Source organism: Homalodisca vitripennis, chromosome 6 (genome assembly GCF_021130785.1).
Source record: "Homalodisca vitripennis isolate AUS2020 chromosome 6, UT_GWSS_2.1, whole genome shotgun sequence".
NCBI lineage: Eukaryota > Metazoa > Arthropoda > Insecta > Hemiptera > Cicadellidae > Homalodisca > Homalodisca vitripennis.
In genome coordinates this window covers 34239594-34258923 of record NC_060212.1, presented here as the reverse complement: position 1 = coordinate 34258923, position 19330 = coordinate 34239594, and the positions used below count along the sequence as shown (strand labels likewise).

At 32.1% G+C, this 19330-nt stretch overlaps 1 protein-coding gene across 2 annotated transcripts in view; it reads right to left on the bottom strand.

Annotated features, from left to right (window-relative positions):
* LOC124364254 (zinc transporter ZIP10) overlaps positions 1-2145 on the bottom strand; it is a 30401-nt gene extending 28256 nt beyond the window's left edge. For both annotated transcript variants that reach the window (XM_046819593.1, XM_046819594.1), the window contains exon 1: positions 1892-2145. In XM_046819593.1, the coding sequence (XP_046675549.1) occupies positions 1892-2020 (129 nt within the window). In that variant the 5' untranslated portion in view covers positions 2021-2145. The remainder of the gene's footprint in view (positions 1-1891) is intronic.
* Positions 2146-19330: the final 17185 nt, after the last annotated feature.

The window sequence follows — 19330 nt, the reverse complement described above, 5'->3', positions numbered from 1 at the left end:
TTCTACAGAGCATCACAAAATCTATTACAAAATGATTTTGACAATATGCATAGGGGACCTGAAAAGCTTACAATTATATTCTGTGTCGCAATTCCAGTAGCATCCATTAATTTGCTTAGATACTAATTGATGAAGGCTACCACATGAACTTCAATACTAATTTGTATTTATATATTAAATTTATTATTTAACTTAAGTAATTTTTTCTTGTAACTGGCATTTGACGAGACTTGTTAAAAATAAATTCCTTGCTCATTCATTGTCTCACATAACTGCATTTTCCAATGATATATCCTTAAAGGTAATTTAAATATAATTTTCTATAACATATTCTAATGTTGTACATACATAGCTAATTAATAATACTGAATTAATTTGTAAATTTATGTGTCAACCGCAATGCACTTTTCATCAGTCTTTTAAAGTAAAAAATAAATATGTTTGGTATAAATAAAACTGATAATGCATCCATAATCACCGATCATGGCCAAATACAGGATCCTTGTAAATACAGGATCAATGAAAAACCTAGATGAGTGGTATGGTATGTCATTCTGTTGTCTGCCTATTAATTGTTAAATACTACTGTAGTTGTACTCACTGAAGTGGCCATTATTTACAGTTCTCTTACATGCTGACTAACGATAAAGATAAGCATATCAGAAAACTTCAGCTATCAGTGTTGAAACATGTGGAATAATCAAGTTAATTTCTTGTAATAAATTATTTTCTACATTAAACTTAAGTGATGTGCAGTAAAAATACATGTATTCAACATAAAAACGTAAATATGATATGTTCAAAAATTTCTCTTTCCAATATCCAAAGCTGGATGTAAGAACACCTTGTAGTTAAGTATTTTTAAGTATGAAATTTTCTTTGTGATTGAACTTTTTCTAATATCAGAGTATTTTGTTTTATACGAAACAAATTTATTTATTTGTTTATCAATAATGGCAAAGTCATTTTAACTTACAATAATTTCTAAATGTTTCACAAAAGACTGTCTAAGATTTTCTAACATAATTTAAATTATTCAATATAACATATGTTAACTGGTTGTAGTAAGCTGCCTCTTCTCATCTCTCACAAAAGTTAAGTCATATTACACCATTCACTATCCTATACCAACGACATCTGACTGAAACGTTTTGCTTCACTTAAATATTATGTTTCTGTAGAAATTATATGTCTCAACTCTTTGAATAGCACAGTCTCATTTTGGTTATATAAAATAAGACCACCCACAGTGAAAATGCAGATTTAATACTAATTCTGTTGTGTAGTATAATTGTATAATTTTAATACCCTCCATTGTAGGTAATAACTTTCAGTTGTTCAATGTACAAGACATTTTAAAGAATACAGTCAAATATCGCATTTTTACTAGGATTACAAAATTATTTAAACAACAAAAATCTTCTTTAAAGAAATTGGTTAGAATTTGCAATTAAATCACGTTATAATTAATGATTCATATTACTGTTATCTATATCTTATTTACTATTATTCTTTTTGCACTTCATGTCAATGTAATTAGCATAACTATATAATGTACGCCTACAATAATATAATTTATTATGGTTAGACATTACCTAAAGTTTTTATAAAAATTGGTTTGAAATAAATTTTTCATTGTTTCTTGACAGAGGACCACAAAGACAGACGACATGTTTACTCTTGAGGAACAGCATCACACATGTGGCTATTACAATAAGCAATACATTATGCCAACACCTTCCCACACAGACACCCATGCAGATTAAATAAATTAGCAACTCCAATCGGCATACCATTTATGGTTACCGATCTCAGACATAACAACTTAAATTATTAACAAATAACACTTGCCAAGACACTCCTAACCTAAAAGTGCAATTTATTTTCTCACCTCATAGGATATTGTGCCATTGTGTCCATATTTCTTGATTATCTGTCCTAAGAAAAACCTATGGTCAAGAACTTCTGCGGTAACAACTGCAAAACAAACCACACAGACGAAAAATGAATACTTGGCCATCTTAATAATATGCTATGGCCACTATTCACAACTACCGCCTTCGCGCCTTCTGCTAACAGCTGAGCTTTCTGCTACCTACTGAACTGAACCAGTATCGTAACCGTTGCGATGCCTTCTTGATCGCCTACTGCTTCTGCGCATGTTCATCACAGCACCATTTATTCTGTTATTGTTCCACTTCCATTGACAAGGCAATTGTTTGAACACGCATGATTGGTCATCCTAATCTCTCTTTATTCTCTTCTGGAAGTGATTATAATACGGGCATTCAAGTGTAAAACACAGGTTTTGAATTTACGCCTTTTTAATGAATGAATAACTTTTTACCTTATCAGGTAAAATTAGGCCCTTCCTTGGAAGCATTGTTAAAAATCTGAACGTCATGTTTGGCGTTGTTAAGTTCATTAGACTGAATACAAACAGGAAACTAAATAAAACATCGTTGTCCTTGTTTTAGTTCTAACTGACAAGAATTAGTGGTTTACAATCTGTTTTAATTTGATTCCATGTTGAAGTCTTTATTAATAAAGTGACATTGTGGCCGAGTCGGAACTAAATGACACTCTCTCTTGGGTCTCAAGAATACCGAAGGATAGGTTCTAAGTGGAAGCTCAATGTTCTTGGAAAAAAGTCCCTTTTAACCAAAGACTTGAAGCACTTCAATCACAAACAACTCTGCAATTTGAATGGGTACAGATGGGCCAAGGATTTGAGCGTGCGGCCGAGGCTCTATCAGACATCCACGAAACATTTACCTCACATACGCCTGTCATATTGTGATTGACTAAAAAAACTAAACTATCGGAACACCATTTATTTGAATATAACCACGAGAAAACTGAATAAATCAGTAAATATTTAAGTTCTTGTCTCTTGGGTCTTGAGAATGCCAAAGGATGGGCTCCAAGAGAAAGCTCAATGTTCTTGGAAAAAACCCTGTCCACCGTCCAACCATCAAGCGGCCGGCCAGCCCGTGTGCGCAGCGTATTTCGAAGGCGATTAGACATTTAATATTCTTTAACATCTACTAAACATAGTTGACAAAGCTTTTTTGTCTGTTTTAATACTCTTTACTTTAATTATCTACTTCTTGACACAACATATTTGTGTCAATTTTCAAAATATTGCTCATATACCTCTTTAACAGACTATATACAAAATAACAAAACTCTACTGATGCTTGTACGAAATCATTTGTTGAACCAAAACACTTCTAATTATTTAATTCATGCCAGTAAAATTACAACGCTGCCATTGTAATTACTTTATTTTAGGACACGAGTTACAATGTAAAATGATTGAGAATGATGAATGGTATTCAAACCAAATCCCTTAAGACAAGGTTTGTTGATTACAATGTTCTAACCAGGTTTGTTATCTTGAGTGGCGACGATCACCTGTAGAGTGCCTGGGGCTCCCAGAGGGTCAGTGATCTCGTGATGTCAACACCATTTTACAACGTTAGTTCTTTACCACTTCCAGGGCCGTACTCAGCTTTGGCGGGCCCAGAAGATATACGGCTAGGCCCGCCATTGTGCCGGGCCGTCTGTCGACACAGTCCCTTTTAATAGACGTGTGGCTATATCCGGTATGTTCCCTGGTAAATTGTCCGAAAAACCAGTCTGAGTACGGGCCTGGCCATTTCCATTTTCCACATGATTTAGTAACTGGTAGTATGTTGTGGAGTTGGAACTCAGAGCATAAACATATTCTTGAACAGGTCGACGCCACACTGTATATTGTAAAGAAGAGAAACAAATATATTATTTATCGGACCTAATAACATGTTGAAATGAGCAAGAAGATTTATGCAATAAAAAGTACAAAATTATTTAATTTATATCTACCTATCTGATTTTGTTTTAATTTTCTTTATACCAAAATGTGCGATTTATTAATGGCAGTGGTACATCCAGAAATCTTCTCTAAGGAAGAGGGGTTTGGAAACACCCCCAGATCAGTATGGGCCATGGGGCCACTCCCTCATGACATTTTTGAAATATTGGGTCCTAAAATGGTTATTTGATGGTACTTTTGAACTAATAAAAGGAGGGTAAAGTGAAGGTCAGAGTGTATAAAGTTTGCAGTAAAACCATTCTACCACCAGTAAGCTTACACAGGAATAAATTAAGATATTCGGAAGTAAATACATGTTATATCAAGTTTGTTTAACTAAAACTAAATTTAATCATAACATTAACACAATAGTTAAGTTTAAATCACAAAACAAGATAAAAGCTAAATCTTGATGTCCACTCTCGGATCAGTAGTTATAGATATCGGGAAGCTGGCCACAAACTAAGTAATAAGCTACAATAACAGGAGTTATATTGAAATTTAGCTTGTTTATTTCTTCGTTTCCACGTATAAAACTGTTTAATGACAATAACTTCCAGTTTTTATATCGATGACAACGAGAAAAATACAGGTTTTTGGCGCCGCGCGCCGGCGCGAGGCGCGGTGGTTACTCGTGACTACTTTGCCTGTTTTAGTTTTGATGGCTACCTTATTACTGTAACGAGTAAGATCTCGGTTTTTCTAGCGAGTTTAATTATACGAAACAGTTTTATAGACCACTACAATAAAACAGCAATATTCGTCGTACAAAAGAGTAACGTAGTGAAATCGGATTGCTTTTTTAATAATTGTATTAACATTGTTTCATCCCGGTCGTACCTCTTAACATGCAGTGCCCCCCTCCCGCAATGCGGGGAGTGTACGTTACGCTACTGGAGGTCCACAAAATTCGGCATTGGTCACGTCATGTAGTTCTCAATAATTATTTAGAGCATGTAAATTTGTAAATCACTACATATAAAAAAAGTTTAAATTTTTAACACAGATTAAATTGAGCAAATTTTGTTAATTTACCGTAACCGACAACTGCTCGTTTAACGCACAAATCATCAAACTGCCCAGGGCATTGTTGCCTCGCAGTGGCAACGAATGACAACCAACTATGTTCAGAACTGCTCAGAGCTTGGTAACCTACTTACTACTGTGACAACTGATCATGTCTGAACTAGTCAAAAAGATACAGTACTTTGTACCAGGTATACGTCGCCCTAAGAGTACAAGTTACCGCAAACCGAAAGTACCGCGTACAGGTTACTTTTACGATACAAATACGTTTACCGCCGTTCCTGGTACAAAATACTCGGAATGACAACCAACTATGTTCAGAACTGCTCAGAGCTTGGTAACCTACTTACTACTGTGACAACTGATCATGTCTGAACTAGTCAAAAAGATACAGTACTTTGTACCAGGTATACGTCGCCCTAAGAGTACAAGTTACCGCAAACCGAAAGTACCGCGTACAGGTTACTTTTACGATACAAATACGTTTACCGCCGTTCCTGGTACAAAATACTCGGGACTCGTTTAGCAGCAGCAGTATCTGTACCATTTTAAGAGTACTCTCTAACGTGTGATTCTAAATCAGTAAGAGTACAGTTTTCACTCAGTTACTGAAAGTACCGGGTACAGGTGGAAGCCATAGTTAATAATAAGACCTAACCTCACTTTTGTAACTGCTGTGGGATATGATGATGAAATATTTAGCGTTTTGAACTAGATCGAATTATATGTACAGTGCTGTGAATTTCGTAATTTAAAATAGTTATACAGTTGGTATATTTGATTATAATTAACTCTAAAAGTTACAAAAAGTTACATCATAAACGTTATTTTTAGTCTATTATCTAAAATAGACTATTGAGAGATCGATTACTTTTAAATAAAATTCTCTTGAACGGGACTTGCCTCCCCCCTCAGTTGGTGCGCTCTTGATTTAAGGATTCATGTTATTATATTGTTTAAGAGACTACTGTATTATCTAACAACAGATTTAAAAATTACAGTAGGAAACATTAACATTTTGAAATAAAACTTTTTCAAACCTAAAATAGGAATGGTAATTTTGCAAAGTTTGCAGGTTAAAGATCGTTGCGTTATTTGTTACAATTGGTAATAAACAAAATAACTTACCAACTTTTTACTGATCTAGCGTAACTGTATTTAAATTGTGTTATGTAATATTTATTGAAAAGCTACACAACGTTTCATGTCTGTTATTGAGTTTCTTGAACGTATTCTGCTTTTATGTCTGTATACATAAAATCTGATATTTAAATCAGTGAACGAATACACAACATAATTTTAAGTCTTAAAATAGCTAAGCAACATTAAACACAATATTAAAACATAAGTCTTTAATCACTTATGAATGGTCAAATTAAAACTCAAAAAACGAAAATTAATTTTATTTTAGTACTTTGTTGTTTACATGATGAAACTTTATTTTTATTCAATCCCTACAAACCAAAATCCTAAGTGCTCAAAAGCAATTTAATATTAATTATGGTGCTGGAACACTCTGTATAATATTCTTATTCCTACACGTAATATTCTTTCTCTAAATAAAGTAAACCAATAGGAAATTATAACGTTTCCAATTTAAAAATTGAGAGAAAGTTGATCACCTCTCATTTTAAGTCTAAAGTCAAAACAAAAGGAATGACGCACGTTGAGAATGTCACTTGACATTTATCTTACTAATATACATTTGCATGACACGATCACTTCATCGGATACTTGATATTACATAAGCCTGTCAATATTTTGAGAGAATTTCGTAGTATTTCAATGGCGTGTCATTACTTTCAAGTGTGAGTTGTTATGAATTCATTTCTTTCTTTCAATACTGATTCAACATTTAAAATGGAATTAGAAATTATATTTAAACTTGTTTTATTTATATAATAGCATTAATGTGTGCGATGTTCAAATGCACGAAGCATAAAGAATTGATAAAATAGCTGAAAGTTATAATTTCTTAATAGTTAGTATTTCTATAATCCCCAACACCAGAACTAATAATTAAGTAATTTTACTAATGTCCTTTCATATGGTACAACTAAACTTCATTACAGTTTTTAATCTATCTGCGGAGAAGATTCTTTATAGTATAGACTGTAAAGGGAATAGGGAACAAGTGGAAAGGGATATGGTACAAAAGTAATCTCACAGGAATCATTTTGGAGTACTAGTTGCATGACTAATTGTCATTTTAAAGCTTTCTGAGTACAATAGTACCCAGGGATTACATTAAAAATGTATTTCAGTAATCTCTGTTAAGATTAATAAGTATTAGTATAACTTTGTCTTTACTTGAAAATCGTAAGTGCAATATTTATTAAATTTTAAAAAATATTTTGAAAAATAATAATTGTAAAAAAACACAAATAATCCAGTTGTGACTAGTAGTTCATACAGTGCAGTACAGCAGAAGGGCGGCAATGCATGTTTAGTAACACTACTTCTGGCAAACAGTAGAAAGTTACTAAAACACTGTAGCAAAGCTTTAATACCACCTGTAGTCAGCAAAACAAATCTATCCCTAAGCTATTTCCTTCAGCTCTAAAGCAAGATATACCCCATACTAAGGCAGCAACTATAGACCAATATCATTAATTCCAACATTTTCCAAAGTGATTGAAAGAATAGTCTTGTAAATACTGATGGACCACTGCTAACTCCACAATATCCTGACAGAAGACCAACGTGGCTTTGTCAAAGGAAGGTCAACATCAGCCTTGGTCAAACTGGCAGAATTTATCATCAACGCTTTGGAGGAGGGAGATATGGTTGCTGGTATCATGTTGGATTTCAGTAAAGCCTTTGATTGCTTGGCACACGAACTGATTCTTAGTAAACTCAAACAACTTGGAGTTAAAGGAAAGGAAAAAGTATGGTTGAGGATTTATCTGGAAGGAAGAAGTCAAATCGTTGAGATACAAAACACACAGCAGCATGGGAGTACCACAGGGCTCTGAATTGAGGCTAGTCCTGTATATCCTCTTGACGAACGACATACCACAGTATCTAGGCACCCTCTGCTCTCCTCTGATGTATACTGATGACACAACACTTTTGATGTCTAAATCATCCTCAAACAACCTAGCCGTCAACTGGAAAATTGCACTGAACATGGCTCACTATAACTGTAACGAGAATGATTTAGTAGTTAACACTGATAAGCTTCCTTTGGGAAGAAGAAATGTCGAAATTCCAGCTCTTACGTATGTTAAATTAGAATCTCATACTAAGTTTCTTAAAATGATGGTTGGCAACACATTGCAATGGAATTATCACATTGAGATTCTTTCCAAGAAACGAAGTTCATGCATTTACGTTTACTGATGAAGCCACAACTAAAGTTGAGTACCATGCCCTGTTCGAGTCGTATATTAGATACGGCCTCATAGTCTTGGGAGGGACCACAACAAGAAATCTCAATCGAATTCCTTTGTTTCAGAAAAAAGCCACAGGTTAGTCTCAGAGCTGGATCCTACAGAGATCAAGATAAATGTTTTCATCAACCAAAAGATTTTAACAATAATGTAGGTGACGCGAAGGTGTATTGAGGCAATACATAATCGGTATGGGAAACACACGAACAAACAGATAAAAAAAGTGAATACCTAATACGTTGCAAAAGAACAAAGAGTATAGAACAAATACGCAAGCTAATGAAATGAAATATATTTTATAACCTCAAAACAGTGATTCATTCACTACAAAACAAGCAGAAGTTTGTTGATAACCTATTGTTTCAATAAATACACACACACAAAAACAAATAATAAACTTAACAATTATAGATAACAAAAGATAATTATGTATGTCAATAGTCAATAATCTTTATTAGAATCTTTATTTTTTGATAAATGTACATGCGTAAAAATGTCTATACATTTTGATCAAATTGTGTAGGTTCTCTTCTCCGCTAGTTGAGGAATTCATCCAAAGAGTAAAATGGTATGTTAATGAGCCATTCATTCATCTAGACTTATCGTCCATCCTCGAACCCCGTCGACAACGTACATCTTCATTGTTCATCTACTTGTTATCGACTTGACTCCATTAACTTCAGAACTGAACCATTCTCCCCAGCACTAAAGTGTATGCCGAAATACACTGATACTTTGCCCTTTAGTAGTCATTGGGACATTTGTTTCAGAAGCTGCTTTGAGGAAAACCACCCCGTCTTCCAAGGTTCAGTTAAACTTATAACGTTGGTTAAAAGATAAAACTTAATACATGACTTTGTATACATAATACTTAAACAAACAATATGTATAAATTATTAAAATTTAAAGTTAAGAAACCTGACGATGTTAATTGAATTTATACATTTTAAATACAATTAAAATTTTGAATCTTAAAAGAATTTTACAATTACTATTCTATATTACTATTTTATATTTGTTATTACAGTGGTTTATAATGTATATAAAACATAAACATTTAAAAAGTTAACATTTTAAATTTACCCAGTCCTCCTCCGTAGACTAGTCTATATAGTCACGACTCTCTAATTGAGAGATCCCGGGTTCAAATCCTGGGGAGGCCCCATCAGACAGAAATAACAGCCAAAGTAGCCAAGAGCCTGACGCTTAAAAGAGGCAAAAGGTTACCCTGTTTAATCAGCTGTTATTTTATCGTGCATATTCGTTTTGAGATTAACTTTGTGAAATTAATTATCTCTCTGCAAGAATTACCTCGTCCTCCTCCGTAGACTAATGGTTTATAGTCTCGGCTCTCTAACCGAGAGATCACGGGTTCAAATCCCGGGGAGGTCCAATCAGGCATAGACACGATTGATAGTGTACTTTGTAAATCAAAAATACCAGTGTAATAAAATATCAGTGTACAACGAAGCCAGCATAGCTTAAAGCTGAGGCTTAAAAAAGAGAAAAAAAAAAAAAAAAAAAAAAAAAAAGAATTACCTCACTCCCTGAAATCTTAAGAATTAATAAAAATACACATAGGTTGTTTTACACCATAAAAATCATTAGTTTGGTATTTGCAAATTTGTTATGTCACTATCGTGCTTGCCCTTTACAGGTAATATGAAAATAATTCAAAAATGATAGTAAAAGTGTTTTGAAAATTGAATAAGCCATCTTTTTTTAGGTTAGGGTCGACCATTGTAGGCCGGGTTTGTGGTATTGTGTTTTACTGATAAAGACCTTTAATATTATATAATACTCGACCCAATGCTCTCTTTAAAACTTGTTCTCTAACTCCTTTTGGACCGTATAAATTCACTGGGTACATGTTAAAATACCTTTTATATGCACTAACATGCAAGTTCTTTAGCTCTGTTTCTGATGGTGAAAATAACACGAAGCCATCCTTGGACTTATTGACACCCTGTTTACAAATATCATGTTATACTTGGAGATAATTGGATGATAATGTAGATTTCCCACTTTAGCAGCACAACATTGGGCACCATTTAGATAAGGTTAAATTTATTTCTTTACTCCAATTTAAGTAAATCCTGTGTTGTGGCACTGTTTGGAGGTCAGGCATTAATAACACCAAGTTCACATTAGTTCCTAGTTAACAATACCATATTATGAAGAAAATCGAATAATAATTTTGAAAGTAAACCATGTTATTAAATGTAAAAAATACAGTTTTAAATATATTATTTGGTCATCTCTTGTACAAGAAACTCATGTAGACCTTTTTTCAAAGAACTACACATAGTGACTTTGTCATGTTTATATATTTATTATTATTTAACTGACAAGAGAAATAATTAGTGACCTAAAGTTAGAAAATACACTATATTGCACTGAATAATTATCTATTAAATTTGGAATCAGTCAGGTTAGAAAAAAACTAGAAGCAGCCATATTTATTTGAAGATAAAATTTTTAACAAATTTCCAGAAAACGTGGATTTTGGCCTCAAACAAGTTCAAAACAGTCTTAGGGGATTGGTTGTAAGATAACACTTTTTTATTCAATAGAAGAGTGTAGAAGGGTATATATGAGTAATTTCTTTTTATTTTATTAGTATACTAACAAATACCTTCGGCTTTGCCCACAATTTCTATGCAACATTCCATGTATTTGTTTGAATAGAACCCATGATTTCAGTAACTCTTAAACTATTTTAGATCAATGTAGAGGAACTTCGAAGTCGATGTTCATACTTTTCTTAGTGAAAGCACATGTAATTTAATATGATAGGGCCCTATGATATTTTAAAAGTGGAATTAAATATATATTGTGTGTCAGGTACCCATTTTACAGTATTCATGATTAAGAGAACTAGAAGTTAAGTAAAAGTGTGAGTAATTCTCATTTTAGGATTTGCACTTCAAGTTAAAATTAATTGTATTTCCAATGCAAAATTAGAGTTTGCTATTTTCCCCCCAAAAACAATATAAATATACCTATATATAATTTTGTAATGAGGATGGATTCAAAACACCATAGTTTTCTAAATTGTAAGGATATTAGATATTGTTATTGAAAATTAAGAACTAAAATTGACATAAATAATACTAAAACATTTCAATACTTACTTTTTGACAGTTGCCATCCATATGTCAAGATAATACTGATGCAGTAAAATTCTTGCTTCCCAATCCATGTTCGCTGTTTCATACTATTTCCTCGGTTCAGTCTAGGAATTGTATAAGTATTTATGTACCCAAGTATTGTATACCTCATCAGTGAGAAATAGACACGCGATGTCACCTCAAAGATTTTCTGTAGTAAAAATTGCAATTAGTGTCTTCATTTATTGCTTTGTGACCCAGAATAAATCAATTGGTTTGCCTAAGATGTTTAAATAAGAAGTGCTGTTACTCTTGTTACGCTTTCACTCTATAAATGTAAAAAATTGAAAATATTGGTTAAAAAATTAAACATATGGGCTAGCTCTCATAATGCAATGTTTACGCACAACAGTTTAGTACATTTAACTGGCTTTTTGGATTCACATTACACTACTTTAGAGACCAAGATGGAGTTTTTACTACTTTAAAGACCAGTGGAGTGTAGCCTGGAAGGATTTATGACATAAGAATAGGCCTATGTTCATCCTATTGACCCTAGGAATGTCCGTGTAAAATTTCAGTACAATCTGTTGAATACTTTATATGTGAAAGCAAAAACAAAGACACTTTCACACTTATAATATTATTAGGATATTAATATTACACATGTAGCCTTTAATTGTCTTTTATCCTCTAAACTAGTACATTGTTTTAATTTTAATTAAATGTTTTAAACGTAAAATAAGTTATGACATGGATATTGTTTGTTTTGTATATTATTGATTATAACATTGACTTTGTTAATTGCATTATATAAAATAAATGCTTAAAAACAATAAAATTCATAAATTCCAAGTCGAGTTTAGGTCTGATTAAAATTTTGGATGCTTCAGGACTGAAAATTACAACAATTAAATGCTAAAACAAACCTTCCGTACAGTTATACAATCCAAGCCTTGATCATCGCTCATGCGTTTCAGAATAATGATACTATCATCAGAGGATTAAAACATTGTAAATACAAAGACGTTTGCTTCATCAAATAAGTTGTTCACTTACGACAAGTAGATGAGTGAACCCCTCATTACACTTAGTCCTAAAAGGACATTTTCACTGCTTCTGGAGTCACAGGACATTTAGAAAGGTCAAAGTTCATAGGGGTCACTTCCTGGTGAGATTAAAATTATGGGAACTCCACCAACACCAACAATCATCCTCTACAGTAAACTGACCTTTCGATTAAAAAGTCTCTTCACCCCAATATCTTGTCATTTGCAGTAGTGATATGCTGCTCCTGAAGATTCTTAGGGTTGCCGAAATTTAAGTAACACATTAGGTCTTTCTGTACTCAATATATCAATCAAAGTTCTTTATTTCATGCAAGGATTTAGCCAGCAAGGGGGTCCAAGAGGTCTGAACCCTCCCAGGTTTTTAAATGTTTCAATGACTTTTTTATTAAACGATTATTATTATTTAAATAATTCAGTAGTAATGATGTATACTGCTGAAAGATCGTTCTTAACGTACATACCGGTGAAAAACTTTTTAAGGAACAAAATTGAGCCTTACTTTCTGTTCAGTTTGGAAAAATATCCATTGTCTTGACCCCTCCAAAATTTTCCTGGCTACGTTCTTGATTTCATGAACATCAAGTACAGTAATAGTGTTGTTAACAAACAACATCTAAGTTATCTCTGGAGGAAAAGACCTGACATATGGTTGGCATCTTTATTGAATAAGGTCTTTGACTGAGTCAGTCTGTTCACTTTAACAGAGGATTTGCAATGAATTGATTAAAGCAGGGCCGTATTCATCTTAGGGGGGCCATTCGGGCCCTGTCCTGTCCCTCCCCGCACCGCCTGTTCCTTCAAATTGTCTGAAAAAAAAAAACCGGTTTAAATACAGACCTGGATATAAGTAACAAGATACTGAGGTGGGTAGCCTTATTTAATGTAGCTAGCAATATATTAAGTTTAATTATTACTTGTCACATTAATTTTTGATCAGTAACAGAATCCATGTTGTTATACTGTAGATAAAAATAATTTTGTGATTTTATTGCCTTAGAAAAACTGTCGAAAAAATTATTGCTTTTGTATTGTAAAAATAAAACTCTGGAAAGACTAGAGGGTAATATAAATATATTAGTATTTTTATCATGATCGTATCAATTTAACAACCTCCAAGTACAATTTAATTTTTTTAATGTACTTTTATGGAGTATTAACAATGTTGTATCATTATTGAAAATGCAAAACATAAATAACAGGGATATATTTGGTATGGAGGTAGACAACTTGACATAGCAATATTCCTTCATGTTGTAGTTTCTAAAATATTATTCCCTTCAAATTCCGAAAACTAATATCATATTCTATGCTAATATGTTTTTGTTTAATTAAACTGTGAGTACATATGGCCTTTTATTTAGGACTTTTATCAGTACATTTTAAAGAATTTCCTTGTAAATAATGAATAAAAGTGAGTATTTAGCCCACGCACTATGTACGATAATTATAATTGTACATGCTAATTACAAGGTAGGAGTACTCTACAACACGTGTTGTAACAGGCTTTTCTGAGGTTGCAATACAAAACTTCTAATTTTTAGCTCATTAAGTTCTTGAAATTTCCTGCTCGAAAATGACAGGTCACAGAACTCATTCTTGAAGAAATGAAGTTTCATGCCAAATTTAAGGTCTACATATGGAAAACTTCTAGAATATCTTTCTTTCCACATAATACATTCAGATTTTTGTTCATTACCTTGCGTTTTATATCAGCGTTTAAATAATTCAAGTTCTACACACCAAATCATTATAAGAATAGAATAGAATAATTTTTTATAAATAAGCCAAAGGCAGTACAATTGTCAATACAACTTTAAATAACATGTTGAGATTAAATCTTTGAAAATTTGTCTTGAATTGTCAATATTGATCAAAGTTTGTGTTTTGGTACACAATAAAGTTCCTCTTCTAACAGAATATTTTTCTTTTATTTAAAAAGTTCTTTTGTGGTAGACGTTATACCCTTTCTGGTAGAAGGTTGAACAGTTGTATTCCAATTTTGAAGGAGTCAGTTGTCTGCATCTTGGTGAGCTGGCAACGGGCCACGTCTAAATTATTTCTTTGTCTTGTGCTGTATCTATGTATTTCACTCCTGCTTGTCAAAAATGATGTGTTTTCTTTTATATGGATCATCAGGGTCAAAGTGTATAGGGAAGGAAGAGTAAGTGCTCCCACTCTTTTACAATAGTCACGGCGGCGTGAGTCTTCATGACTTAAACCACACAAAATGCATATTGCAATTTTTTGAATTTTAAATATAGTGTCTTTATGAAGTGAATAAGTTTACAAGTTTATTTATTCAACTATTTTCTCATTGCCATCATGGTTATCCATAAATCCCATAAAGTCCCATAATCAAACTCAGTGTTTCTCATAGAAATGAAGCTTCATGCACATTTTAAGGTCTATACGTCAGTTCGTTTTCGAGATATTGTATGGACAGACAAAACAGATATGATATTTTCCAGCCACTTCAGTGATAGACTTCGCTGGAGTTCACCCCAAAATTTTGCTAACACTGAAATTTGTCTGGTTACGTTAAGAGATACAACATATTGCTTAAAGGTACTTTATAGAGAGGATGTTTGTGTTCAACAACTTGAGTTCATGATTCCGAGTCGAAAAGTCTTACTTAACCATAGACTCCTTAATATGTGATGATGAATCGGAAAAGTTGAACATACCACTGTAATATTTAACTTACTAGTACAATCTGAAATGTGAACCCTCACAATCTGAAAATAAAAATTGTTGTTTATAATTATCTTAATCAAACATATAAATTTGTCTTCTGGGGTAGTAAATGGAGTAAGAATAATTGTGATGGTTGTGTTTGAAAAATGGTTACACTTTGAAATAACTACTGGTAAAAACAACGGCCAAGCAATATCTTTTCGAACAGTAAAATTAACAACAACAGACAAAAATCCATTTTTCTTTTTCAGAACTCAATTTTAGTTTGACTAGTCTTTGTAATGATAATAAATAAAGTTCAAGATAAAATTTTTGAAAAGATTGGCACCTATTTGGGAAATCTAGTATTGAGTTACATATAATAATTGTTATTTGTAGCTTTTAGTAGAGCAAGAGTACTTCAAAACAAATACGTTGCCAAGAACAAATTTGATCAAGTCACCTGATTATTTTCCAAAGTGAACAGAAAGTAAGGCCCCATTTTGTTCCTTAAAAAGTTTTTGTCCTATATCTACTTTAAGAACGATCTTTCAGTAGTACATGTCAGTAATACTGAATTACTTAAACTATAATAATCGTTTACTAAAAAAGTAATTGAAACAATTGAAAATTTGAGAGGGTCCAGATCCCTTGAATTCCTTGCTGGCTACGTCCTTGCTTCAAGACACAAAGATGCAAATATAAAATCGATGCAAACAAGAAAAGATGAAAAATTACAACAATAGTTAAACACAAAAAATTGATTACCAAGAATTACTATTGTGAACCTCACATAATTTGTATTAATATTTAAATAACATTATTAATGTAATTAAAACTGTTTGTACATAACTGAGTTCATTTTATACCAAGAAAAAAAGACATTTCTGCTACAAGCCTCTAGTAAGGTTTGATAAACTTAAATTCCTCTCTTGACTTTATATTTGAACTTTGGGTACAAAATCTTGATGAATTAAAGTTGGAAAAGATATAACAGTTGCAAAAAATTAAAGACCATCCCATACAAGAGTGGTAAGGCTTGGTACCAAAGAAAAAGTGGTTTATAATGACACTAGCAGTTACCCAAGGCTTTACATGCATATCTTACTGAAAAACAGGGACATCGTGGTGTATTCCTATTAAATGACATTCTAAAAACCCCGAGTTAGACAATAACCATTGAATATATTCCAATCTATAGATCCAATTTAGAGTTCAGTTTAAGGAGCTGGATTTTGGAGCCATCAAGTCAGAGAGAGAAACATTTTTTATGAGTACCATGAAATAATTCAAATTTATCTCCAATATTTTGTAATAAACGGTTTCACTAACAATTCAACTATTTTCGACTTTATTCATGGTTATTTATTGTAGATAGATATATGCCACTGGTGGCTTTTTTGTTGGCCTTTTTCAAATGTACAATTCCGTACTACATTATTTTCTTATAAGTCGTAAGGATTAGTCAGTTTTAACAATGAAAGCGTTCAAAATGATCAATTTCCACATTATGTGGACATTTCTCTAATTTCTATGATTAATTTTACGTTGTCACAGATTAAGTGTAAGAAAGGGCCATGCGGCCCTAACTTTGCCTGCATAAATAATTTTTCTTTTTTTTTTTTTTGAAGAACCTGTTCTAGTTTACATTGAAACCAACAGTGAAAACTGTATCAAAATCTGTTGATTAGTTTAGAAAATATCGATGCACAAACAGACCAATACAAAAAGCGACTTTATACTATGTTTTGATTGTAACACATTGGCTAGAGAATATGACTATAACTTTATAGATTAGTGAACTTTAAATGAAAATTGTAGTATTATTGAGGAAATAAAATACAAACCGAATCAAAACTAATTATTTCTTTATTGTGCTGGTACAGTAATTAGTAAAATCAATACATAGTGATTCCAAGGTTTGGTTAATTGTAGATTAATTACATCATAATTAATTGCAAACAGCTCAATTAATGAATGAGGCCATTAATGGGCAGATTTAATTGATTGACTTTTGATTGCAAGATTACGCTGCACAGTGTATCACATTTATTTACTCAATATTCATATATTATGATGAGTTTCCATCTCCACTAAAGATAAATATTATAAAGTGCCTATTTTGAAGATTGTAAAAATATTGAAAATAATGCATTGTAAAATCTCCAAACATGTTGTCATCTGAGTGAAGCGTCTATCCTTGTTCTTTAGCAGAGAGGACATTTCACATTATAAACAAGCACAAAACACACCATTTAAATTTTGTGACATGAATCACAACAAATTCAATTATTTTAAAGAGATTTAGTACATTGTTACGTGAACGTTGCAATTGTACACAAGCCAGTGTCAGGTGCATTGATAAGCTATCAGACAAGTTCAAGTGTTATATGGCTCCCAAAGTGTTTGTATCAACGCTAGAACTATAGGTATACACTAATGTAGAAGTGCGTAGCATTTAAGAGACTTTCAAGAGTTAAAAGCATTTCTGAGAAACAGTTTACATAAATACTTCATCGAATCCAAGTATGATTACAGCTAGCTTAGCAGGAATAGATATATCCTATTACTTAATCCACCAAGTGTCAAAGATACAATATTTTGTTCAGTCCGCGGTTTAAAATAGCAGAGCACGATATCATATCTGTACTAATAGTTATTATAATATTACTCTGTTACAAAATTCAGTGTTTTTTCTTATCATAACTACTCTTTCTCTTTCAGAGGAAGATTTTTTCATGTTTAGAACAGCTGGTAGTATTGAAAATAGAAAATTATTTGCTCACAAAAAAGTGTGAAGATATGAGCTGGTGAAGAGTTTTTGTTTGAAGAAAAGTGGCTGTATAGGTTCTATGAAACAATCTTAAATGTATAAAAAAACATCCTGTAAACTACATATTTATGTAATTTTGTTGAATACTCATCTGTTGTGTATAAAAGTTCATAATGTAACAAATGATACCCCTTTATTGTTTGTTACAACTAAGAAAATTGTTACAATGCTTAAAGCAAATTTTTCATAACCTAACCTGTATAACATTTAATTTGTAATTTTTTAATATTGCATTACAAATTGTCATTCTTGGAGTAATTTTAAAGAAAAGATGCATAAAAAGTGATACGACATGTTTCACACATTTGAAAATCGTTTGAATGTAATAGTGCTAAATATTCTAAAAATCGCCTCCATTTAAGAAAAATCATATTCATTGTAAAATATTCATTTAAAAACTATATTCCAATATATAGACACATATTTTGTAGGTAATAGAACTAAATGAGTTTAAGTTTTTATATTTTCATTTGTGGAGGGGAGAGGGTGGTCACTTCGGGTAAACTTGTTCCAGGTGTCACCAACCCCAGGGACAGCCCTTTTTCCATGTAACATAGTTTAAAAATTTCTTGTATACAGATTGTTAATAGAAACAGTAAAGCTGCTAATTTTTGAATGATTTCTTTACATGAATTTATTTCCAATCAATATAAACAAGATAAGTTTTGGAAATTGACTGGCCACTTTTTCAAGTAGTGTGGCCAGTTAGTAAAATGGAAAAAAATTTTTGAATGATTTTTACATGAATTTATTTCCAATCAATATAAACAATATAATTTTTGGAAATTGACTGGCCACTTTTTCAAGTAGTGTGGCCAGTTAGTAAATTGAAAAAAAAATTTTGAATGATTTTTACATGAATTTATTTCCAATCAATATAAACAATATAATTTTTGAAAATTGACTGGCCACTTTTTCAAGTAGTGTGGCCAGTTAGTAAATTGAAAAAAAAAACAATAAATACACATTTATAATAGTCTAGCATCTTAGATTACTTTAAGCCGCCAATTGAGAATCTGAATATCTGTACTTGGGGTGTGTCACGTATACCTGGAGAGCAAAAAGTTAATCATCTTAGAATAACATGTTATTCAACAGATTGTTCATTTTCTTATCAACAGCACTAACTCATCTCAATGTTTTTTTTACTTGAGCAGAAATTACTTCATATATAGATAAGATATTATAAAGAATATGTGATTGTATAAATACTAAAATTTATTTTAAGTTTATAAATCTATACTGTATGTAAAAAGTAATCAATTTTTAATTCTACCTAAATAACTGGAAAATCCCAGGATATCTTGGGTAGGTATCTTCCATGCAACGCTGAGCCGTTGTAATCAAACATTGATTCCAAGACTATTTAG